Below are 26,763 nucleotides of genomic sequence, written 5' to 3'. Positions count from 1 at the left end.
TTCGTCCTGGTTCATTCAGACAGATGCGCTATATATATATATATATACACATATAAATTAACATTATTTGTCAGGCTGTGCAGAGGAAAAGAAAAGAATTTGAGAAAGTGACTAAGGAGAGGAGGAAGATTGATACCTGTGATTCAATTTAGCTGGACTGCTTTATTTGTGCCTTGATCTTTTCCTGTCTAAAAACGATGGCATTTTTGATACTCTGCTCCAAGCAACCTCCCCAGGGCAAGTGCAGATGTATTGAGCCATTTGGCAGCAGTGTGGACCGACTCAGAGATCCTCTCTTCTCCCTAATGAAGTCATCTCCTCTCGGCAGCCCAGCCTTTCCCATCACTCCATGTTGGAACTTGGCTTTGGCTTGCATAGTTCCGTCATGATGTAGATGGTCTCCTACTTCAGTTCTGGAGAAATCTACCCAACCATGAACAGGACATTTACAGGAAAGAAAAAAAAAAAGAACTCTTTTATTGAAAGAAATATTTTACTGTAACATTTTGATTTGGAGGTTGGGGAGCAAAGGCTTGGTGTCTGATTTCTGGGGAAAATCACATTTTTCATGGCTTTCTAAGGATATTTGTCTGTATTTAATTTCTCTGAGTAATTTATATACTTCAGGCTAAAATGTAATGAGATTGTCACCACCACTTTGCCTTTTGTAGGGTTTCTTTTATTTTTTAAAGAAAGTGACAAAGACTGTATATTACTTCTGCATTTCCTAGAAACCAAAGATTTGAAGTGTTGGATAAAACATTAATCTGTAGAGTTATTTTTGTTTTTAGAAAGCAGTCTTAGAGGGTTGACTTCCTTTTTCTGGGGTCTTAAAGTTCGTTAAAAGTGCATTTTTAATCTTTCACATTCTTTTACCATCCAGAAAGGATATTTGCTTAATTGTGCCTAGAATCTGCCAGATCAGGGACGTGAAATATGAACTGTTTTCTGAATGTGGATGGGACTGGAACCTTCATTCCTAGTGCAGCCACAGATAATAAGATGTCTAAGAACACTCCACCTGATCAATAAAAAAGGAGAAGACTGAAATGTGATCCCAAAGGACCTCAGAAGTAGGTTTAGATAAAGATAATGAAATTCCCTGGAGACCCACCTGACATCTACACCTTTCTTCTCTAAGTCATTGGCTGGCTGCCCCTGACCTCAGCCAAGTTCCTAAAGACAAGATCAAGGCAATGAAGCAAGGCATGTAGCTTCTGGCTTCTGGTTTCTTGCAGACACCAACCCTGGGAATGAAGAGTTTGTTTTATCCATGTCTGGGACCATGGAGTTTACACACAGAATATCCCCAGGACCAGAACATGATTTGAAGGGGGAAGCTCAGAATGCTATTTTAATTACTGTATGATTCAGACAAGTGTATCGGGCAAATATAGTTGTAGTTATGCATGCCTGCTTGCTAAGTCACTTCAGTCATGTCCGACTCTTTGCAATAGCCCATAAGGCTCCTCTGTCCCTGGGATTCTCTAGGCAAGAACACTGGAGTGGGTTGCCATGCCCTCCTCCAGGGCATCTTCCTGACCTAGGGATGGAACCCACTCTCTTATGTCTCCTGCATTAGTAGGGGGGTTCTTTACCACTAGTGCCAGTTTTAGTTATAAAAGCTGCAAATATATATTTTCTCATTCAATAACCTGGGGAGAGAAGGTGAGGGAAAGGAAGAAAAGAGGGAAAGAAGGAAGGGGGAAAGAGGGATAAAGTCCTCAAGGACAGTTATAGTTGCATAGAAATAATAGAGCTGTAGACTGTGCTGAATGTACCAGGTATGCTTTCCTTTTTATTCCTTCTCTATTATAAATAGCCAGAGGGGAAAATCTGCCTTAGAAAAAGAAAGCAGATATTCAAGGGTGTCATTTCATTCTGGTTATTTGACAGCCTGAAGAGTGTTTAATTTTCTAAATAATAATGTTATATGCCAAAGTAAAGAAAAGGCGTGCAGTATAAAGCTTTCCAACGTTGTCCATGTTCTGACTAGTTATGTCTGCCTGAGAAAGTGCCTTTCCCTGTAGAACTGCTCTATCAAGAGTTGTAATGTCTGTGGACATAAAAAGGAACTGTAAATGTTGGAAGGCTGAAGAAACACATTTGGCAAGATAAAGGAAATTATCTCAGGATGTAAGGAGTAGCTGACCCATAATTATAATCATGTTCCATCATGTACAGATGGTATTATTTATAGTGAATGTTAACCAGTAACATTTGCTTGAAAATGGATATTAATCTGTTATTTGCTGCTTGCTGCTGCTCCAGGTCTCCTTTGTAGAAAAGTTTTACTTAACTGAATTATGAAGGGAGAGCAGGATAATGGAGCGATAATAAGCTTTTCAGATTGGCAGATCTACCACTTAGAAAGTGGCCTTGGGTAGGACATTAAACTCTTTGGAACTCAACTAGGTTCACTCAAATTTAAAAATGAGATGAATAATATATACTTTGAAGATGTTTCAGAGAAAGATCTAGCCTAATGCTTGGGATATAAACTTCAATAAAGACTGTTTTATTTCATTTTTCTCCCTTTCTGAGTAAAGTCTTTACGTAGCATAAAGTTGCTATGAGGAGCACTGAAAAGATCACTGGACCAGAAGTCAAGCGTTGTGTGCTGGTAACAGCTCTGCTATTAATCATGTGACTAGAAAAAGTCACTTTCTGGGCCCTAGGTTGCTTATCTGTTAAATGTAAAGATTAAAATCCGTTTCTGTTCTATGACTCCCTTATTCTAAATATATTTTAATGGACTGGAATTTCAACATTTGGAATGGTTGTCTAATAACTGCGTGTGTTCATGTGCTCAGTTGTGTCAGATTCTTTGTGGCCCCATGGACTGTAGCCTGCCAGGCTCCTCTGTGGAATTTTCCAGGCAAGAATACCGGAGTGGGTTGCCATTATCTTCCCGACCCAGGGATAGAACCTGCATCTCTTGCATCTCCTTCACTGGCAGGCAGATTGCTTACCACTAGCACCACCTGGGAACTCCCAACAATAACTGTACTAAGAATAAATAAATCAGTGTGAAAACAAATAAATGTTGATTTCCAAAGCCTATAATTAATAGTTATATCATTCACAGTATTGAACTGATAGATAGATCAATCAATCAATCACATTTTGAGGACTGAAATTCTCCTGGCCAATCTTCATTTGTTTATTAATTAAAATCTATGATCCTGCAATTTGCATACAAATTGCAAAAGAAATATTACAAGAGTCTAGGCTGCTACAAGTTTTAAAGTATGAACTTAAGTCAACTTACTCAAAGAAAGTCAGTGTGAAAATGGACTTTCTCCTTTAATCATGTGAGATGTTGAGTTTGATACAATTTTAATAGGGACTTCAGTGAGAAGAATTATCTCATTTTCCATATTTGGAATACTTCTATTTTTGTGTAGAAAGAAAAGTGTGCTATCCACTCTGGTATCCTCCGTGTTAAACTGATATGCACCTCGGATTTATTTTGTTCTCATTGTATAAACTCATACTTGACTTCAAAGGAAAGGGAAATACAAAATCTCTGTTTTCTAAGGGGCAGAAATCCTTTGTGTCAACTGGTTGACCCTTGATGTCAGGTCCTCTTGGAAGGCTTTTGTAGCAGGAGGCAGGGGACTTTTCCATGTGTTGATATTGTTTACATAGTCCAGTGGACCTGGCTGAGAATAAAAATCACATAAACTCAGGAAAGATTATGGTCCCATTTCCTGACCACAGGGGAGGTGATTGATACATCCAAGGAACCTCGGCTGCTCAGAGAAATTATTAAATATTCTGCCACGAGGGACACTTGGAAAGACTGAGGGAAAGAAAGAAAGAAGAAAGCGGAATATAGCCTTCTGGAGGTTTGTGGCAGGGGAAGAGGATCTGTTTGAGTCTGACAAGGGATTTGCCTCGGGGAATTTCCTGTCCAGCCCCGTTATTAGCAGGGTCTTTGTAGATTGCTCAATGACCCTGGGCTCCCCATTGGGTAGCTCCAGGGAAAGGCAGTGGGGGGACTCTTATACTTCCCCTCTAGGTCTCAGAAGGGTCCCCTTGTCTCAGTGTCTCTTTCAGGTTGGCAGAAGCCAGGACCCTGACACTTGCCTCAGATGGGACAGGCAGGCTCGGTGGCCGCGTAAACACGCTGTAACCAAGTTCTGGGCTAATTTTTACAGAGTTTCGTTTGCTCCCCAGAAGAACCGACGGTACTCAATGGTCTCCTGCGGGCCTGCCCCCACAAGAGCCTGGGGGCTCCTTTCCCCTAAGCCAGCACTGGCAGCGCGGGGGGCGGGGAAGAGGGGGTGGGGAAGGGTGGGAGGGCAGCGGTTTCCTCGCGCACCGCCCGATGTTCCTTAGTGAGCCGCTGAATGGGGAGCGCGGCTGTCCCCAAGCCGATTGGTACTTGCTTGTCAGGAAGAAACGCCGAGAGGTGGGAGTGCCTGGGGAGGGAGGCAGGCGGTCCCTGCCGCAAGCGCGGGGAGCTGCCTTTCCGCCCCTCTGCCTGCCTTCCCAGCCTGGGCTTTGAGGAGTGGCTGAAGCTGCGGAGCGCTTGAGGAGCCTGTGAATGAACCCTCCTCCTCCTCCTCCTCCTCCTCGCCGAGTCTCCTCCTCGGCGCTGACGGTACAGTGATATAATGATGATGGGTGTCACAACCCGCATTTGAACTTGCAGGCGAGCTGCCCCGAGCCTTTCTGAGGAGGAACTCCAGTCGGGAGGGCGCAACAGCCGCGAACCTTCTTAGGTGCTGCGGACAGGCGTGGGGACGCGGATCTGCGGCCAGCCCCGCATCCTCCAGCACCATCCCGCACGCTTCCCCAGGACACCGCGCTTCCTATGTGACCCGCCCCGGCAACGCCGAGCCCAATCGCGCAGCGCTGAGGTGAATTTTCCCCCCAAACTGCAATAAGCCGCCTTTCAAGGTAATCACGTTTCTTTTGTTTCCCCTTAAAAAAAAAAGAAAGAAAGAAAGAAAGAAAAGAACAAGAAAAACTTATAGGAAAAAAAAAATCGAGTTTAGAAAAAAAGTACATTGTGATTGGTAGAAGGCTTTAATTAAGGCAAAAAGAACTATCTTTGAGAAGTTAAGAAAATATAGGCACTGTAAAAAATGCAGGTAACTTTCAAAAGGATGTTTGGAGAGAGGACTACGGAGGGACCCTGGTGCTGAAAAAGATCCAGACAAAAGAAGCCCGGGGTGGGGTGGGGGTAGACCGACTAATGGAATTGGGGGAAGGGAGGGAAGGAAATGCGGAGACCCCCCCTAGAAACGTCGAGGGGTCTGGAGCTGGAGAGGACGGAGGGACCCTGGCACCTTGATCTTTTTGTTGTCGTTAAGCTGCTCGAGGCAAAAGTTTGAATGGGGACTCCCGAGACTTGCCCACAAGCAAATCCCCGAAGCCGCCTTGGTGCAGGCCACCTGGTTCCCGGCCCCTGGTGTGTGGTCAATGCCCGCGTTCCTGGAAAGCCGCTCTCGGGCAGCTCCTGACAAGGCGATCCGGGTTCTGAGCGGACGTGACCCCCTCATCCCGCGGGCTGTCTGGGAGGCGGTCCGGTCTGAGGGAGGTGCAGGGTTCCCGGTCCGCGTCTCTTTGGCGACTTGAGGGCTGTCACGGCTCTCTCCGGTGCCCCTGGGTTCTTTTGTCCAGCGCGCCGTGCTCCGGAGCCGGCCAGGAGGGAGCAGGGGATGGGGGTGGGGTGTTTGGAGCGCCGCGGAGGTCTGCTCGGCGCCAGGGCGGGAAAAGCTTGTTCCGAACCAGTAGAGATGTGCAAGAATTTTAGCTCATTCTGAGAAGCGAGGTAGAGGCTTTTGCTCCTGTCTCAACCAGCAAGCCAGCGCTCAGGGCGCTTTTCAGACAAAGGTGGCGTGGGGACCCGAATCTGGGGCCTCTAGGATCAGCCCTCTTCGCCCGGGCTACTGCAGCCCTCCTTTTCCTTCCATTTCCCCACCCCTCTCCCCGCTCGCGGCCCTAGTTGAGCAACTTTACTGGCGAGTCTTGCGGCGGCAGAGAGCGAGTGTCGGCAGCTCCGGGGGACGCCCTGGGCTGGAGCGCCCCACCGCCCTGCGGAGGCGTGGGCGCCGCCGGGCAGTATCCCTGGTGCGTGCGGGCTGGGGGGCATCAGGGTTGTCTAGGCTCACTGTGTCACTGGGCGTGGAGCGATCCCTGTGTCAGGCAGCGGAGAGCGAGGTAGAAAACTAGTGTCATCGCTTAAACTATGTGCTCTGGGATCCAGCTGCGCCCTAAGAAGTCCTGCAAGTTCCCGGGAGATGCTACGGGAGGGAGGAAACATCTACACGGCGCCTGGAGAGCTGTCCCGCCGTGCGCACACCCACAGGCGGAAAGACAATCTGGCTATCTCTGTCCGCTTTCTCATCTTTGTCTCTACCTTTCTGTCTCCATCTTCTCTGTTTCCCTTCCCCTCTCCCAGCCTCCGCTCCGTCCCTTTCGCTCCTGCGTCCCCTCCCCCACCGCTGACAAATGAATGGCTAGTGTGAAATCCCTGCCTCCTCTGTCCGCGGAGGCAGGCAAGAAGGGAGGAGCGAGGGAGGCGGTGCGCTCCTTCGGATCGGCCCCCAGTTGGAGAGCTTCGAGCTTGCAGAACCCAGATGTCTAGGAATAGGGAGTTTTGTGACGGGTGTGGGCGCCCCCTGATGGAGAAATCCAGTACAGGTGGAGAAAAACGAGCTCACCCTCCCCCCTCCCCCCGCCCCAAAACCAAACGAGCCTCTTTCACAGCCCTGCATTAAACGATGGAGGGCCATAGCTTCCCGTTTACTTTTCTACTTCGGAATCTGCGAAGTAAACCTAAGCGTTGGCAGGCCCAGGAAGGAGACGTCTTTGCCAAGGACTGAAGCGCCTTCTCTTGAGTCCGCTGGGGTGTGCGCGGCGCTCCCGGGTCAAGCCTGCAGTTTGATAGACTAACACACGTGGCCAGGTTTCAGAGGGCTTGGTACTCTATCTTGGGCGTCCCTTTAAGAAAGATCATACAGATCTTTGGGAGATTTTACTAAGGCCCATGACCACTCGAAATCGATGCTAGGGCCCCGCCCAGACTATTGCCTCCATTTAAACTTTCTCAATTTCACAACACTCGTCGAGGACAGAAATTTGGGAGGAGGGCTCCGGGTGGAAAATACAGAGAAGGGAAGGACAGGAGCAGTGGGGAGAAAGGGAAGAAGAAAGGATGGGGCACATACACGCAAATAGCCAGGAGCGGACCGGCTGGGTTCGTTTCAAGGTTTGGACTGAATTTCACGTCTCATTTTAAGCCATTGTTTTAATCCCCAGAGCGGTAACAAATCCTACTGAAGCAGCGTGCTGGGGTTAGCGGGGGTAGGGGGGAGAGGCGGAGGAACTAGGCTTAGAGAGGGGGCGCTGGGGGTTTCTTTCCACTCCCCTGTCCCCGCGTAAAGGAACCGCATGGAGCGCTTCCCGCAGCGCCGGGGTTCACCAGCCGCCGCCACGTGGGCTGGGGCTTCAGCTCCCGGCCCGAGACGGGTGTGACTTCTTGGGCTCGGAGACAGCAGCACTGCTGGACCGGCAGTCCTACAGAGCCGCGGCTGGCTGGGCGCCTCCTGGGTCACCGCCCAGAGGCCGGTGGGGGCGTGGCTTTGGTCCTTCCGCGGGATCGGGGCGGGGCGGGGAGAGCCCGGCGGCCGCGCATCCCTTGTAAAAGGGCTAGTGGAGACTGCTGGAGCGGATCTGACTTCTATCCAGAGGGCGCTAAACACTTTTATTAAATAGGACCCCTTGATTTTTTTTTTTTTTTTTTTCCCTCTTGCTTCTTGGGAGTGGGATGGAGTAGATTTTGCCTGGCGACAGGAAAGAAGTAAAGATTTACACCAAGCAAATTTGAGATGAGTTTATGATCTATATATTGACTTTTTAAAGATCGTTTTTAGTCAGTTACAAGATATTCACGTTCCGGATGTCATGAAGAGTTCGTCTAGCACCACAAGCAATTGCCATTGACAGGACTGATAGATTCCATGAGCGCAAACCTTAGGGGCTGTGGGTGTAACCCTGATCCCTTTGCAGCAGGAGCTTTTCGCTCCCGCCCGGCCCATGGTTGGAGCTCAGCTCATATTTATGAAATGACTGAGCGAAAAGACTGCGGAATGTGGCGCAGAGTAGACGCTGCCACTTAGAGCTGCATTTTAGACTCGCCTACTTCTTCGCTTTATCTTGGAAGAACAGAGTTTTAATGATCTAGTGTGTTAGTCACTCAGTTGTGTCCGACCATTTGCGACCCCCGTGGACTGTAGTGCACCAGGCTCCTCTGTCCGTGGAATTCTCCAGGCAAGGATACTGGAGTGGGTAACCATTTCCATCTCCAGGGATTGAACCTGGGTCTCCTGCATTGCAGGCAGATCTAGTCCGTCTTCTGACATCTATCTGATACACTTGCCGTTCAGTTTTGACTCCTTCTAAAAGCTGTGACCTAAATTCTTTTAAACATGCTTGGCAATTTTGCCAAACCTACAGTGAAAATATTCCTTTAAAGACTTAAAATAGGATGTTGTGAGATTAACATAAAAATAGGAAGGCATCAATGGAAGCAACTAGTGTTTGAGATGAAATTTGTTCCAGTTGGGGGAATATGTAACTTGGAATGTGAGAACATACCAAGCAGAAGGTCTCAGACTGAACTTCTGGTTCTGGTGCTATGTTTAAAAAAAAAAAAAAGAAGAAGATTTTATGATTGTGTCCCAGCTAATACGGCAAAGGCTTCCATGGATTCCAAAGTAGTTGAGCAATTACTTCCTCCAGCAGGAAGTCCACGATCCTTAATCTTGTGGGTTCTGGGAAAAGGGATGAGAGTCAAGACAATTGCTAAAGATTTATGTAAGAATTCAAAGTTTTATTTTGTTTTTCTTAGTAAGTAAAATAAATTTAAAGTTAGCCCTAAATTGTATTTCCTACTTTTAAAGTGTAAAAAGAATATTAACTGTAATTCAAATTTAAGGTTTTAAAAGAATCCCCCTGGATTTATATATGTTTACAGACATAGGTTTCGGTTTCTTCTTTTTCTCTGTGCCTACAAACTGGAAGGAAATACCTTTGATATCCTAGGATACCTATATCTGCATGCACCCTTGTAAGTTGTTTGGAAAAGACCTAAAAAGTTCATTTAAGGCTGAATATGATTAATGTTACAGATATACTCATTGTTCTTTCTTTCCTCACATTATTATGGTTAAGTACTTTGTGGTTAATGATTGGTCAGTAATTGAACATCAGAGCACAAAGATCAACCAACACTGTCACCCAGTAGCCATATAACTAAACTTTCCATACCTGGTGGGGTTTAAATATTTTTGTTAACTTTATTCATGGACAAACATCACTAAATACTGTATTTAAAATGGGATATTTCCCTATGACTGAACAGAACTTTTCCAGACACATGGTTCTTTTGAGGAAAACAATGAATGACTGCAGTAGGCTATTATTCCACCACCCACCTAGAGAAACCAGTTAGGAGTCACATACACTCACTATTGGGGGTGACTGGCTCTGGGATGAGAAAACATGTTGACTATTGGATAGATGTGTACTTTACCAGAAAATACAAGGTCTGTACTCTGATTTGGAATCAGAACAAGGAGAAGTAGAGATAAATGTCTTGACCAAGCTCCGCTTGTTAGTGAATGTTTGCCAGTTTCCTCTGGTAGCCTATATGTGGTTAATTACATATATGTGCATAATTACATATTACATATATGTTCTCCAGGTTTTTTTGACAGCTGTGTTCCTATTACTGAATGTGCCAAGAGTAGTTCCATTTCAGTGGTCAGTGCAAAGCATCTTTATGTGATGAGTTTGCTTCCCTGAAACTCTGCTGGCTAGATTGATCATCTTTAAAAGGGTGTAAATTAGGAAACTACATTTAAATTTATCTTTTTTCTGTATCTATATACATCCTACTTCATTCTTCTAAGAATTTTAAGAGGTGGTTACATCTATAAATTTATGATTGCATAGTTTATAATAAACTATGTAAACATATAAAATATGTTATCTTTTTATTATTAAATTACTGAGTTGGTATTTATTACATGTGGTAATAGTAGAATGAGCACTAGGCTTAGAATCAGAAAGCTTGAGTTTCAATTCCTAGTTGAGAAAACCAAGTTAAGACACAACTTTTGGGCATTTGGTGTCAAAATCTATGAAATGGATATACATTTATAAACAACAAAAGGGTAAGTACCTATGAAAGGACTCTCATAAATAACTCCACAAATAAATAGTGTTAAGATATATATCCCTGGGGCTCATCTTGATCTAATTCTATAATCCTAATATTAACAGCATTACCCAAATCATGTATTTCCTACTAAACCTGTAAAATGAGTTAGAGAGGGACATACTGTTCTCAGAATTGTCTAGTTTCACACTTGTATGTGGAATCTAAAAAAACCAATACAAATGAACTTATTTATAAAACAGAAAGAGGCTCACAGACATAAAAAAACAAATTTAGGTTTACCAAGGTGGAAACAGGGGAAGGGATAAATTAGGAGTTTGGGTTAACAGGACAATATATAAAATAAATGAACAACAAAGACCCACTGTATAGCACAGGCAACTATAAGATATTCAATATCTTGTAATAACCTATCATGGAAAAGAATCTAATAAAAGATTATATATATAACTGCGTATATATGTATATATATAATGTATATATATATAACTGAATCACTTTGCTGGGCAGCTGAAACTGACACAACATTGTAAAGAAAGTATACTTCAATTAAAAAAAAAAGAATTGTCTAGTTTCATTGACTAGAAGACAGAGTCCATAAACAGACTCAAATAAACATGGAAATTCAGTGGAAATGAAAAATTATTCAGTAAATGACTTGGGCACAACTGATTGGCCCACTCAAAATACAAATCAATCTTTACCTCATTTATCCCAGAATAAAATTAAGATGGATCTCATATGAAATGTAGGGAGTGAAAAAATAACCTTTTAAAAAAATAACTAGAGGAAATTATAAAATGTTTAAAATAATAAGCTAGGAGAAAAGAAACCCTTGATAAGGAAAAGGTGTAACCCAAAAGCTATACTAGAAAAGATTGATAAATCTGACTAAATAACAATTAAATTATTTACACAAAACACATAACACATCTAGAAAATGTCAGCAACGTAAGAGAAACAAAGACCTAACAACTATTTTGATATGCCAGGAACTTTTACAAAAGCATATACCACAGCCCATCAAAAAGAAAAATTGGCAAATGTTTTGTGTGTAGACTGCTGGCAGAAAGGGAACAATAAATGTTTTAAAATCATATGAAAAATTGCTTAGTCTCATTCATAATTAAAGACATAATAATTGAAACAGCAGTTTATTCTGTGCCATTTTCATCAATCAGCTGTAAAGATAAAGTTTAATAAAAGTTTGTGTTGGTCAAGTTGCGGGGAAACTGGATCTCTTATATATGTAAATAGGTTCATCCTCTTTAGAAAGTGATTTGGTAATAGCTATAATTTTTTTTAATGCATATACATTTTGACCCAGCAATTCCACTTCTAGGTATTGTCATGTAGATATTGGTAGGAATGTCACTCAAGACAAATGGACAAGAACGCCCTTTTGCAGCATTGTTTCTCATTGCAAAAATCTGGAGACACCTTAAAGGCTCATCACAGGAACTGTATGATAAAAGATGATACGTTCATGTAGGAGAAAATTATGCAGCTGTTAAAAGTAACAGACAAACTGTATTAGCTGATTCAGAACATTCTCAGAGATAAACAGTATTTTAACTAAGAAAGTAATGTGCCAAATAGTGTATAATGTGCACATAATTGGCTTCCCAGGTGGCTCAGTGGGTAAAGAATCCCCCTGCAATGCAAGAGCTGCAGCAAATATGGGTTCGATCCCTGACTTGGGAAAATCCCCTGGAGAAGGCCATGGCAACCCACTCCAGTATTCTTGCCTGGAGAATCCCATGAACAGAGGAGCCTGGCAGGCTACAGTCCACAGGGTTGCAAAGAGTTGGACATGATTGAAGTGACTGAGCACGCATGCATGCATGCACATAATTACATACAAAATGGGCATATTCATTCATTCGACCAATATTACTGGGTGTCCTGGGCATTGTGGATACAAGAATGAACAGAACATCAAAGACTGCCTTCCTGGAGCTTATATTGTGGCAGGCAGAGAAGGGCAGTTCCCAAATACACATATACAGTGGTGAGATGTGCTATGATGAAAATAGAACATGAGAAAGGGAATGGAAAGTGCAGTGTGTTTTACATCAAGGAGGGCACAGGCAGTGAACACAGCAATACTAAGGAGCAGTGACATGAAAAAACTTAGCCAAGTCCAGGTGCAGGAATCCATACCTATGTTTGTGGTAATTTCACATGGTGCTATTTATTCGTGGGAAGCAAATTCATGACACTGTATGCTTAAACCATGATATCTTTCTCTGCATTACAGTGATCCTCCTTTGTGTAAGCACCACATGGCAACATGAGAGACAATGCTCTTTGCATCCACTTTGTGGCTGAGGTATTCTGAACAATTGGTTGTCTAGGGTAACTAATTCGAGAACTGGAAGACAAACCACTGGGTCTGCATCCTTAAGTCACCCTTTGCTCAGTGGAGCTTCCCCAAGATCAAGGGAGAATACTAAATATCTGTTTACTAAAACCTTGGCTCTCTCTTTCGCTGAGGCAGCCTACCCCTGGCATGACCCTTATCCCCTTTGCAGACGTTTCTCATGGATAGGAATCCTGTTGACCTTGTCTCTCATGTCTCCTAGGCAATTAAACAGCCTCAGTCAGCTGTGACTTGATTGTTCAATGACTTTTTCCTCTTCTCATTGACTTCACTGGAATAGAAGACTAAATATAGGCACCGGCTCTCATATCTCCCAGGTCTTTCTATGCAGTCAGACTTGTTATCACTAACAGATAATGCTTACAAGACCCACACAGAAGAGCAGAAGAATGAAAATGGGGGTTGGAGTGGTGCTAAAAACAAAGAACCTTCAGAAAGTGTCTCATTTTGTAAAATCAAAGAAGGCAAATGGTGTGCTTAAACAACCATGACCATGAACACAGACTTATGAAAATTAGAGAAATGGAATGATGTCCATGGCCTGTAAGGAAGAGGCAGTGAAAACATAGTTCTGAGATCAGAAGTTTGGGAATTTGAGTTGCAAACTCTGGTGACTACAGGGAATAGGCATGGAGTAGAAATGGACGAGAGGCCAACTGGGGCATTGATAACCTTGAGCTCACAGAGCCAAGGCCAGGGCCTGCTGCTTGCTTAGTGCTAATGATTGGCCAGCTAGAATATGGACCTCTAATTGTTAGGTCTGATTTTCCAAAAGAAGTCCGAGATCGGGGGCTTAGTGTGAACACTCCAATTTTTAAATGTTGGCAACTTAATTTATGCAAATGTATTTAAAATATGACTGATCTCTCCCTTGCTCTTTTAATGCACCAACTTCCTTCCCTAACCTTGCCTTACTGGCAGTCTTACTTGGGCAAGTGATGAGTATACTTGTTAAATAGATGAAGAACTACTTCCTCCTCTCCCTAAAAAAAAAAAAAGCCACTTTTATAAGGATGGAGTATCCTTATAAAAGAGTTAGACTTTTAAGTATCTGCTTTGGGTGGAAAATTGTGATGCAGAAGACCCATTCTTGGTCAGGATTGCATCTTCTCCACTGGTTTTGTTACAACATGTTGACACTCCAGATATTGCAAACATCAGATATTATTGAGTCATGGCCAATGTTAATTGTATTTCATGTGTTAATTAGCCCACTCACCCATGTTTAAAGAGATTGTTGATGCTTCTCTTCAGAGTGTATTTCTGAATAGAAAATGAGGGGGTGTTGGTCATGCATTTGGTCAGCAAACCTCCCTCAAAGCAACTACTCTGAAGCTGGCACTGTGGAAATATTGTGGGAATTAGTAAGTTGAATATGACACTGACTCTGCTTTTCAGAAAGCTACTGTTCTACATAGGAGATAAAACATATTTCTAAGTAATGATTCAAAGGACATAATGATAAATTATAGGACAGTTTACTGTGAGCATGAAGGTGTACAAAGTTATAGTAATAACCCAGGTTATAATTTTCAAATCCAAGAGCTTTAAATATTCTTTTTACTACTAGTGATATGAAACCAGGAACTTCTCACTGGTAGAAAGCTTGAATTAGGAATTTTAATAATAAATACTGAGTACTGAATATACTGTGTATCACCAAGCTATATTTTATATGCATTGTTTTATCAATTCTCATTATACTGTTTAGTAACTTACCCCAAATCTCAGAGTATAAGCAGAAAATTCAGAACTCAAATTCAGGGCTCTTTGACAATGGAGCCCAGACTTTTAACATTAAGCTTATAAATGTTTTCTGAAAAAAAGAAAAACAATTTGAGAAAAAATTTTTCTTGAAGGAGAATAATAAATTATTGTTTGTAAGCACAATTGAAGAAAAGTTTCTTATTTGGATTCAGTACTCATGGAGTACATTGTCTTCATAGTGTTGTATGATACAATCTAAAGCTTCATTTTGGTGGAAGCTTTAGGGTATGTGAAATTGACATCTTATTTTTTTTCCTGAAATATTGATATGGTAATGAGATATAGGTGTACACTTCCTGCTTGCTGTGGTATCTTGTAAAAAAAATCCAGAAAAGTAGAAACCTAATTCCCAGTTTGTGTGTAACAACATTTATTAGCATATCTCAGTGATTATATGGTAAATAATAAGCTTAATTATCAAGGTTAATTTAGGATTATCAGCTATATACTTTTCATTGTGACTTGTCAGATGGTTCATTGATGGAAAATATGAGATATATAATGTGTTAGATAAAAATTGGTCTTCAGGAAATATCTAGAATTTTATAATTTTCTTTTAGAAAGATTCTAACACTTATTTCAAGCTATATAAAGTAAAGCAATTAAATGGAGAAGAATATCAAGGGAAGAGGAATAGCTGATGTAAATTATTAAATTGAATTTGAGCCCAAATTGGACTTGGATTCTTACAAGATTTTAATCTAGGTTTTCTAAATAGTACAGAATTTAGATAATTTCTGAGAAAGTTATAGGGCACCAACTCAAATATGTGTCAGTTAAGATGCCTTTCAGTGACATTGGCTACCAAAAAGCCCTGACTTTATTGGGTTTAAATAATAAAGGAATTTATTATCTAATAAAAGAAAGTTCAAGGGTATGGCTAGCTGTTGGTCTAATGCCTGAGCACTTCAGCCCTGCCTCTCCTGATTGTTTCTCAGCTTCATCCCAGAGGGTATCTTATATACTCATGGGTGCAACATGGACACAACAGTTTCACAAACTAGGACCTGTGTAACTGGCTTGGAAGGAAAGTTATGACCAACTTAATAGCATATGAAAAAGCAGAGACATTACTTTGCCAACAAAGGTCTGTCTAGTTAAGGCTATGGTTTTACCAGTGGTCATGTATGGATGTGAGAGTTGGACTATAAAGAAAGCTGAGCACCAAAGAATTGATGCTTTTGAACTGTGGTGTTGGAGAAGACTCTTGAGAGTCCCCTGGACTGCAAGGAGATCCAACCAGTCCATCCTAAAGGAGATCAGTCCTGGGTGTTCATTTGAAGGACTGATGTTGAAGCTGAAAGTCCAATACTTTGGCCACCTGATGCGAAGAGCTGACTCATTTGAAAAGATCCTGATGCTGGGAAAGATTAAGGGCAGGAGGAGAAGGGGACGACAGAGGATGAGATGGTTGGATGGCATCACTGACTCAGTGGACATGGGTTTGGGTGGACTCTGGGAGTTGGTGATGGACAGGGAGGCCTGGCGTGCTGCAGCTCATGGGGTCGCAAAGAGTTGACCACAACTGAGTGACTGAACTGAACTGACCTGAACTGAATTGGCTTGGAATAAACAGGATCGTCCATTTGGGCTGGGGTTTGACCCAGGTTCCATCAAAGTATGGCCATGTGAAGGAGGGTAGATATTAAAATGGAATCAAAGTTTTGTTAGAAAAGAGAGAACGTTGGCTACTGGGTAGCCAACCAATGATGGCTGTTATAGAGCAGTTCTAAATGTAACTGGGGAGGAAACAGCTGTTGAGATCAAATAGTCTTCTGTGGTTGTTTTGAGCTTAGCTCTTTGATTTCTAGATGGTCCCCAACAATGATGCTTATCCTCCTCATAGTTATAACAGCAGGGAAATGTGAGCTCGAAGGGATCATTCTGAGACCCAGATTTGTTAAATGTCTTCCCCAAATTCACACAATAAATTAATGGCAAAGCCAGGGCAGGGTTTATTGACTCTCAGTACAGGGTGTTTTCTTTCATTCTTTACCCTTCAGACCATTGGAACTACTTTAAAACTCATGGCAAGCATTGGCCTTTTCTGTAATTAACAGCTCCTTATAATACATTTATTTTGTTTGCTCAGCCTCCTAGAAACTAAATTGAGTCTGTGCTTTAAAAAGCCTGCTGAGATCCTTATTCTCTGTCCTGGTACCATGTGCATGAATCAGCAATGGGTTTCCACACACTTCACATTTGGTGCAAATCCCTTTCTTTCCACATGTCTCCCAACTGCTTCCCCATCTTCTCTTGCTCCATCTATGATCAGCTTCCTGTTTCTAAATAGGTTTTGTGGTCGCCCGTCCCTCCTTGTTCCAGTTGCTAGCCGCTCGTTACTTAGGCTGTGGTCTATATTGTTCTTCCAACAGCCTACCCCACTGCGGTTGCCCCACACATCCACATTGTTATATGTCCCCAGTTTGGGTTCTGGAATTATTTTGGTAACGACCACATTGGGTGAGAGTCAAACTAATAATTAAAGTGTTGGGACAACTTCTCGTATTGCAAGTCTCCTCCTGTGTTTACAACCCAAGAGGAGCAGCTTCTTGTACTCTTGTTACATACAAGGTACAAAAAGCATGTGACGTATGGCCTCCCACAAGCCTGAGTGCTTATGATTTCCTTTGTGTTTATCTTCATTTCTAGGACAAGATGCTGATAAATATAAAGAGCATCTTATGGATGTGCTCCACCTTAATAGCAGCCCATGCACTACAGAAAGGTGAGTGTGGTAATCATTTTTTAGGACTAATTGAAATAAAAATTAAAGTATTGGGGCATGGAATGTGATTATGGAATCATTAAAATAAAGGATGAATTTTTTATTTATTCGTTGCTGAAGACTTTTAGCTAAAATATCATTAGGCTGAAAACAGTGGTTTTAAATAAATCAGTTATAACAAAATAATGAACAGGATGCTAAAGAAGAAAGTGGGCTTTCAGTAACTTACCAGATTACTTTCAGACTGCGCAAAAAGGCTCATTTGAGTGGCTGGGCATATTTTAAGGTTCCACTCTTTTTGACACCACTCAAAGGCTTTTCTACATTGAAAAAAAGACTATTGAGCTTTCAGAGGGATACAATTTGAAAGAAATCAATAAGATATAGATAGACAAGATAACTGATAGACAAGTTTTTACCCCTACCTCCATTTCTTTCTTTTTCTCTTTTCTTCTCTCTCTCTCTTTCTCCTTTGTAACTGGATAAGTAAACATGCACTGTTTTCTTAGCTTTAAATTATATGTCCGCCTAATGAGAGTTTTGTGATTCCAAATTTGTAGATTCTTGGTCCATGAAGAAAGAATCTGTGCTGAGTATCAGTGACCTGCTCTCATCAAGGGTCTCTCTAGACTCAGCTTCTGCTTCTTTCTCACACTCACTGCCTGCTACAGAGTCTGAAATAATTTATAATTTCCATTCTTATTCCCTATTTTTTTCCTTACACCTTGTTTCCCTTCCCCTGCCCCAATGCAGTTCCTTCTGCTTAGCAGTGCCTTCTTTTGTCCTCTACAGTTCCACTTCAGTTCATTCTTAAGATTCAGAACTTGTGTCACTCAACCTATTTATTCATCCATCCTTCCTATCCATCCATTTATCTATCCATTGACAGTATTGTTTGAACAGATTCTACGTGCTATGGCTTAGTCTGGGTCTCCAGGGATATATCAGTGGATGAGTCATACATTGTTTTAGATTTCATTAAGCCTAATCTCCTTAGTTACATGAGGTAGGCGATAAACATGTAAACCAACAATCCCAGTACTTCTGAACTGATGAAAATAAAGCAGAGTGACGACATAGAAAGTGTCTTAGGGTGGGGGCAGGGGAGGTGGTAAGGCGTCTTTGAGAAAGTAATCCTTAACACTGACGTGGGAATGACGAGAAGGAGCCAGCCAGCTAAGATCTGGCCCAAGTTAGGTAGTGTGTTTGAGCAATAGAAAGGTCACTGCAGTTGGAGAGCAGTGATCAAGGGAAAAGTAGGAGATCTAGATAGAGAGATAGGCAGAAATCAGCTCATGTAAATAGAAACACTATCTGACACTCAGAAAAGAGCTTCCTATGTTTATTTTTCTGCACCCCCATGTCTCTATTTCTACTTTGCAAATCTGGGTGGACACCAAGGGGGTGGCATGAATTGGGAGATTGGGACCAATATATACACACTACCATGTATAAAATGGATAACTAATGAGAAGCCTCTGTAAAGCATAGAGAATTCCACTCAATGCTCTGTGATGACCTCAACAGAGAGGAAATCCAAAAGAGAGCAGATATGTGTATAGGAGTAACTGATTCACTTTTCAGCAGAAACTAACACAACATTGTAAAGCAACTATACACAAATTATTATTATTTTTTTTTAAGAAGGAGCTTCCTATGAGCCAGGAACAGTTTTAATACTTAACATTAGCTTATTGAAACATTCACTATCCATAGAGGAAACTGAGATCCAGAGAACCTAAGTGACTTGCTCAAAGTCACAAGACTAGTAAGTAGCAGAACTGGGAGAAGAACCAAGGCTGTCCCAGGAGTGTGTGAGCTTTACCACTGATACACTTCTTATCCATGTAAGCATTGTAAGCTTTAGAAATGGATTTTATTCCCAGGAAGCACTAAAGGCTTTCAGCCAGTGAAAGGTAAGTCGATGAATACTTCCCAGGTTCCATGTTTGCTGTTCTACGTTGGTTTGACTGTAGGAGAGAAAGAGCGGCCCCAGGGAGATGACTTAGGAGGTTATTGTGATCACCCGTGTGTGAGATGGGGCACTTGTATCACGTGGGGGCAGGAGAGCTGGAGGGAAGTGAACTGGATAGGTGGAGATGGAGGATTAGGACCAACGCATGGATGGGATGTGGTGTGGTGAGGGTGAGAGAGGAATCAAGGATGAGCTGACTTCTGAGATGGCTCCCACCTCTCATCCCCCAGATTGTTTCCAGGCAGTTTTAAAGCCCTTTCTCTACGTTCTCATTGTCCCCTGTCCTGTGACAGCTATTATAGTCCATACCACTCATTGAGGATAAGTTATTCTTTGTTTTTTTTTCCCAAGCAGACTGTGACTTCAAGAGAGCTGTTTTTTTTTTTTTTTTCCTCTTCTAGTAGAGTTCCTGACACACTGCTCGCACTTAATCAATTTATGCTTGAGTGAATAAGTGAATGAATAAATAAATAATGAGTGAATACCACAATGAATGACTTGGATGGCCATCAGAGTCTAGGCTCCACCAATCCAATGGCCAAGAAGATGTCCTCTTCAGCATTTCTAGGAAGTAAAGGTGACAGAGAGGAAAGGACAACAGGATTGAGTGAAGAGGGAGGACACAGAAAAGAGATGGAGAAAAGGGGGTTGATTTGGTTGGGTTGTAATAGAAGGAAATTACAGAGAAAGTAGCAGGAGGACTTTGAGAAACAGGACCATCACCCTTTCACTTAAAGAAAGAACTCACACAAATAATAGGGAAACTAATGCTTATGGTATAGCTCCTTGATGATATTTTAAATAGTAATAACCACTAACAATATTGAGTAATTTCTACATGTTGGGCTTTCTTCTAAGTATTTTACTTTGTTAACCTTTTTTAATCTTAACTCTTCCATGAGACACGTGCTTTATTCTCCCCAGCTGGCAAATGAGGAAACAATAGTACCAAAAGATTTATCAACATAGCTAATGTAGAAGATCACACAGCAATTTAGTGATGGAGCCTGGAGGTGAGCCCAGGCAATCTGGTTCCACTGTCCATGCTCTCAACCAGTGTCCTGTACTTTACCCCAGGCATCAGGCTTTTTGTAAATTGGTGATCACTATTAAGCAATATCATTAGTTTGGGGCTAATTTCAGAAGAAGCTTCATTTTTTCAAAGGGACGAAGTTGAAAATGTAAGATACATATGAAATATATTTGCCAAGTTCACAGTGAAGCACAGAGTAATAGCTAGTTGGGTCAACACAAGTACTCTCATCTTAAGGGTTTTTCTATGTAAGTCTAGGCACTTGAAAGGTGAGTAATTAATGAGCACTTTGTCTCTTGGTTGTTGGCTTTATTTTAATGCATAAGGAACTCTTTGATTTAACAATATCTTTCATATGGATTATTTACCACTGACTCTGTTATTCGGATATTCCTCTAATATAATAAACGGAGTCATGCACAATCACAAGTAAATGAATGAATGAGGGAGTGATATTAATACTTGAAAGGGCGATAAATTCCCCTAGTCTCACTCTGGCACTTCTAGGCCAAGGTCTGTGTGTGTTTGATTAAATTTTGTAGATAGAATTTGCATCATTCTTGCTCTGCAGAATTTACTGACATAGAATGAAGCATAATTGATTATTCATTATTTGGAGTGCTCTCCCTTACAGTATTCATTTAGACCACAAACTTGAATGGTGAACTGTTGTAAGCATTCGTTTTTATTTCTTGCACTGTCAGAATTTCAGACAAGTTCTTGCAGGTAGCATTTTTTTTTAACATGCATAGCTGATAAACATTATCCTCTGTGCTACTAAATTTCTTTCTTAAAATATTTGTATTTGATAAACTTAGTTCTCATTACCCAGTGCATTAAGACCCAAGATTTCATACACAAAAGACTTGGCCACACAGCTTTTTGTTAATCTTGTTGATAAGACTGGATTCTCCATGAATATATATTTACATACAACTGCAGCTTTTAATTCTCTTGCATCTGTAAATATCCAGAACAATAAATAACTCTTGGAAAATTACCTTTTGACATTATATTGTTCCAATATATCTTTTCATTACAGCACAGTTCTGGAGAAATGCTCTAAGTGTAAAAAACCTCCCAATTGAATTGATTGGGCTGAATCAAAGAGTCTTATAAATTTATACCACAATTGATGTCAATGGTAAAGATGTTTATTCTCCCTTTAAAAAGCCATCTTTTATTTGTGAGTTTAATCATTTTCAGAAAGGAATATAGGAATTCCTGGAACATACGATGGGTACAAATTAAGACATTTTTAGTTCATAAAATTCTCACCTCTTTCCTTCTCAGGACTCCTCAGTTCAGTTTAGTTCAGTTGCTCAGTTGTGTCCAACTCTTTGTGACCCCATTCTCAGGACCCCTATTCTCTGCCAAAATAAAAAAAAAGTACAAAATATCTTTTTGTTGTCTTTAGCTGCTTAATGGGATCCAGTCCTTTTGAAGTTAAATTTTAGTCTTTAGCATCTGTATCATTTCTAATGCATGTTCATATTGAGACATGTGTTACTAATGCCTTTAACCACTAACATACCAAGTGTTAGCTACATATTATTTTGTCAATTAAGAAATATTATTTTACTCCACCTAGAGGTTACTATTACTGTTCATCATATTTGCATGAACTGGGAGTTCTCTGCGCACTATAATTTATATTCTATTACTGAACTGAACCAACACATTGTCTCACCAACTAGGAGAGACTGGGAGATGGGTGCAAGATGGGGAGGAGAGGTATAGATCCCTATATAAGTGAAAGAATGTGGGTTTTATTTATTTATTTGCATGTAATGGTGTTAAATTATAGTTGAAGTGTTCTTTCTCATTAAAAGTTTAAGGGCTTAAGCAGAAAGGCATTCTGTAGATTAATACTTTAGAAGGGTTGCATGTGTGCATATTCAGTCACTCAGTCATGTCAGACTCTTGCGACCCTATGGACTGTAACCCTCGGGGCTCCTCTGTTCATGGGATTCTCCAGGCAAGAATGCTGGACTGGGTTGCTATGCCCTCCGCCAGGGGATCTTCCCGACCCAGGGATCAAACCCACATCTCCTGTATTGTAGGCGGATTCTTTACCACTGAGCCACCTGGGAAGCCAGGCTTAGGAGGGTTAGGTGAATAGAAGCCAACATTACCCCCCAGGATATAATGGAGAGGTAATGTTTCGCTGCAAAGCGACTGCAGCTGGATTTGTCATTACGATGAAAGCCTTTGATTCACTGAACCATAGTGGGTCCTTCAAGTGTTAGACATTTCCCTGCTCCAGTCTACTGAAATACTTTTGTTAATTTTCACTTCCTCCTGAAGTTGTTTTCATTTCCTCTAAAGTAATGTGGTAGTTATCTTAATCATTTTTCTTCTTCTCACCTGTTGACTTAAATCTGCTTTTTAACCTGTATTGCTTAGTCTAGGTTCCTCCCACCCTTGATTTCTTGCCTTCCTACAATGGCCTTATTTTATCACTTGTTTTGTTCATGTTAAAATCTAAGTTACAAAAACTTTAAAATGAATGCTCATATTTTAGCACCTAAAAATGAGCATTATCCATTTGCAGCAACATGGATGGGCCTAGAGATTGTCCAAGTTAGTGAAATCAGACAGAGAAGGAGAAATATCGTATAAGAAAAGTGTTATAAATATATCCGGATGAGGGTGTATATGGAATCTAAAAAGAAATTATACAAATGAACTTATTTATAAAACAGAAGCAGACTCGCAGACTAGAGAATGAACTTTTGCTTGGCATGGGGGAAAGTGATAGGGAGTTTGGGATTGACATATACACACTGCTATAATTAAAATGGGAGCCAACAAGGTCCTACTGTATCGCACAGAGAACTCTGCTCAGTATTATGTGGCAGCCTGGATAGGAGGGGAGTTTGGGGAGAGTGGATACATGTATATGTTGGCTGTGTACTTTTGCTGTCCACCTGAAACTATCACAATGTTGTTGACCAGCTATACTCCAGTATAAAATAAAAACTTTAAAAAATAAAAACAAAAACAACTTTTAATGAGCATTATTAATTCCTGTCTTTGTTATAAAACATTATTGAAATGATATACTATTCTCTGTATATAAAATCATCCTGATTATTTTACATACTGAAGATGTAACCAAATCCCTGTAATGGTTCTTATCCTTTCACTTATTTAATAGACTCAGCTTGTCGATTTTGTATTTTCTTTTTCCTGTAGTCAACATGGAAAAAAGCCCACCTGTTAAGGGCTCCCTCTCTGGAAAAGTCAACCTACCTTGTCATTTCTCAACCATGCCTACCTTACCACCCAGTTATAACACCACCAGTGAATTTCTGCGAATCAAATGGTCTAAGATTGAATTGGACAAGACGGGAAAAGATTTAAAGGAGACTACTGTTCTCGTGGCCCAAAATGGGAATATCAAGATCGGTCAAGACTACAAAGGGAGAGTGTCGGTGCCTACACATCCCGAGGACGTGGGCGATGCCTCACTCACCATGGTCAAACTGCTGGCCAGTGATGCAGGCCGCTACCGCTGTGACGTCATGTACGGGATTGAAGACACACAGGACACGGTGTCACTGACCGTGGAGGGTAAGGCTTGCGAATCTAGAAGAAGCTGGTACTACAGGATACCTGGTTCAGAAGTGTGGTGAAACAAGATTCAAAAGTAGCCATTGCTCAGGGTTTGAACAGAGGGAAAACACACACCAATCGACCCAATAGTCCATGTCCGTTACTAAAAATGAGCTGTTAATTGGTCAGGAGTCAAGGAAGGTGACTTTATACCAGATATAATGAATACCTCAAGACATGGTATATAGCTCAAGAATCATTACTTCATTATTGAGACCTATCAGCAATTATTTTTGAAGACTGCAAAGGCTGATCTACAGTTTAATTTTTTTAAATATGTGCATATGTGCATGTATACTCACGTGCATACATAAACACACATATACACATATATACATACACACACACACACAAACCCTTTTTCTCACTCTCCTAGCATGATTATTAAAATGTTTGAGTTTGCTTTTAAGAAATATAAGTTATATCTTAACTTACATTGAATAAATAAGGCACCTAATAAGTCCATGGTATATATTAATATCATAGTGCTTTGAAAAGGCAAGGACTCAATAAACATTTGAATTGGATCAAAACAAGAATTCGGTGTATTTTTTTAAGGTCAGTACACTAGTCACCCACTGTCTTGCGATGAGACATTTTAGTTTCAGCCCCCTTTCAGTGGTAGTTTGTATGTCATTTGAATTTAAGTTAGGAGACAAAGCAAAGAAAAATTGCTTTAATTGGGTACACACATAATACCACAGCTCCTGGAAGCAGAATATTTTGGCAAGTTATTAAGCAAAATTCTCATACCCAGACATGATGGAACAGATTTTTCTTCCAACCCTCCATTTCCCTATAAAATATTTACCTTTCAGAAACATATACAAAGGGTTTTATTAAAACTCTTTCTTGTGTAGCCAAAAGGAAATACTCTGAATTTCAGATGTGACAGATTAATTTTCTGAACATCCTTTCCCATTCAGATCCTATTCCTGTCTTCTATAAATCTATTTTTATGTTTTCCAGGCATCCACTGAACACCCTGGGCTCTTTGCTCTTAATTTTTTTTATCATTTACTTTGATTAGTCTTGGATTGTTTTTTCTACTGATATATCTCTTCCTCTTTTTGTGTAATGTAACATTATATATATATATATAAATAAAATATATAAACTTAGATACGCATTATACGTATATTATATATATATATTAAATCCCAGAAGTTTAACAACTTCTTAAATCTTCATCATTAAAGAATTAGCAGTGGATTTGCCCCTTGCCTCTCTGAAACAATGAAAATTCTCCACTTAATCTCCTTAGCCCCATGAGGTCTTCAAATTATCCAGCAATTATAGATACTTATACAGCCTGATATTCCCTGCCTTGGTCATGGAGGCCCCTTTGTGCCCCCTTACTGCCAGTCCTCAGTGCACTAGGAAGATTTTTAATTACCAAGAAGGCTCTTTGAAGCTTTGATCAGCAGAAGACTAATTTAAAACCATGCAAAGTCTTGCTCAAGTCTTAGAGATCATTATAAACATACTTATAGGACCATATATACTTCCTGGAAATTTTAAAGTTGTTCTGTAAAGGTATAGATTTTATGAAAAGCATTCGCTGTTTTTTTGTTTTTTTGTTCTTTGAAATATCAGAAATGGGAAATAAGTATTAGTTGTCAGTGCATCCACTTGGTACCTGTGCAGGCCTTTTTGTATTGACACTGATCAGAGGTGCTTATTGATGACATGCCTAGTCTGTCCCCTGTAGATGCTTTATTGGCACATACCTGTTTTGGAAGACAGAAGCGAGGATAGGCATGTGGAAAACAATTTAATAGCTAGAAGTCAAGCTGTGTGTGTGTGAGAGAGAGAGAGACGGAGGGAGGCTGTTGTCAACTCTAAGAAATTACTAGGAATAAAAGGAAAGTGAAAGATATCTTGGAAACCAAAATTAATTCCACATAATAAATATGTGGTGTTAAATGATATGACAATAAAATCTCACCCATAAAACCCAATTACTCCAATTTCTATTTTCCAGTGACTTCCTAGGCACATTAGCTTGACTCACTTTGCTGTCTGATGAAAATGAGTCACCATATTTACTCCAGTTAAAAATGGAGATGCCCTTGCTCAAGTGGGAGGAGGGCCCCAAGCTTCACCCCCTCAGTTGCTCTTTCCTCAGGCTTTTGACAGTTCTTTGACCCTGAAACACAGTTCAAGAACCACTAGTTTATGCAACTCCTAAAATACGACAAAGTGGAATTTGAAGCGCATATCAGGATGCCTGGCTTCTACCCGCGGGAGTCTGGAGAACTTTATTTCAGGCCTTCTTTGGGATAAAAATCATACATTTTACCTGTCAAAGTGGAGATTCTACATTATGCAGATCAGTTAGTGAATATGATAAACATTTATTATAGTAGCCTATCCAACATTTTAAGATACTTTAAAATTCTTTATCTAATTTGATCTTCATTTCAATAAAACAGCATAAGCACTGTTAGGTATACTTTATAGAGGAGGAAATTAAGGCTTATATATGATTAAGGAGCAAATCAGGAATTAGAATAGGCCTTCTCTTATATACTCTAGTGTCTTTTCCATTATAATATATTGTCTCGGTAAGTAAATACCACAATATTTCATGTCTGGAGGAAGTGGTATTGGTGAAGGTTCTATATGCTTCTATTGAGTTGGCCCTGAGTACAAACATGGAGAGGAGTTGATCTCGTGACCTCCTTAACTCTTTGTGTCTCCTGCAGCACCTACTGCCTTTAGTCGTCCGTGGTCCCCTGATAGCCTGTGCGCGCATGCTCAGTTGCTTCAGCCTTGCCAGACTGTTTTGCAACCCCATGGACTATAGCCCGCCAGGCTCCTCTGTCCATGGGATTCTCCAGCCAAGAATACTGCAGTTGGTTGCCATGCCCTCCTCCAGGGAATCTTCCCTACCCAGGGATTGAACCTGCATCTCCTGCATTGCAGGCAGATTGTTTATCCATTGAAGCACCTGGGAAGCCATGATAGCCTGAATACTACCTATAATTAGGACCACTAGTCACCATATGGGATTTAGCGACTTAAATCTTTTTTTCAGACGGTTTCCATGGGAACAGAA

General features: G+C 41.0%; 1 protein-coding gene across 3 annotated transcripts in view; it reads left to right on the top strand.

Annotated features, from left to right (window-relative positions):
- Positions 1–4,366: 4,366 nt before the first annotated feature.
- The window catches only part of VCAN (versican), a 121,232-nt gene continuing 98,835 nt past the window's right edge, over positions 4,367–26,763 (top strand). The window contains exons 1-3 of one of the 3 annotated variants that reach the window (XM_027545677.1): positions 4,367–4,908; positions 17,001–17,076; positions 23,283–23,660. In XM_027545677.1, coding sequence (XP_027401478.1) covers positions 17,007–17,076; positions 23,283–23,660 — 448 coding nt within the window. In that variant the 5' untranslated portion in view covers positions 4,367–4,908; positions 17,001–17,006. The remainder of the gene's footprint in view (positions 4,909–17,000; positions 17,077–23,282; positions 23,661–26,763) is intronic. The other 2 variants (XM_027545675.1, XM_027545676.1) reach the window with 2 other exon arrangements.

Source organism: Bos indicus x Bos taurus, chromosome 7 (assembly GCF_003369695.1).
Source record: "Bos indicus x Bos taurus breed Angus x Brahman F1 hybrid chromosome 7, Bos_hybrid_MaternalHap_v2.0, whole genome shotgun sequence".
Classification (NCBI taxonomy): Eukaryota; Metazoa; Chordata; class Mammalia; order Artiodactyla; family Bovidae; genus Bos; species Bos indicus x Bos taurus.
Note: the sequence above shows the minus strand (reverse complement) of the source record. Positions and strands in the feature narration are given on the sequence as shown.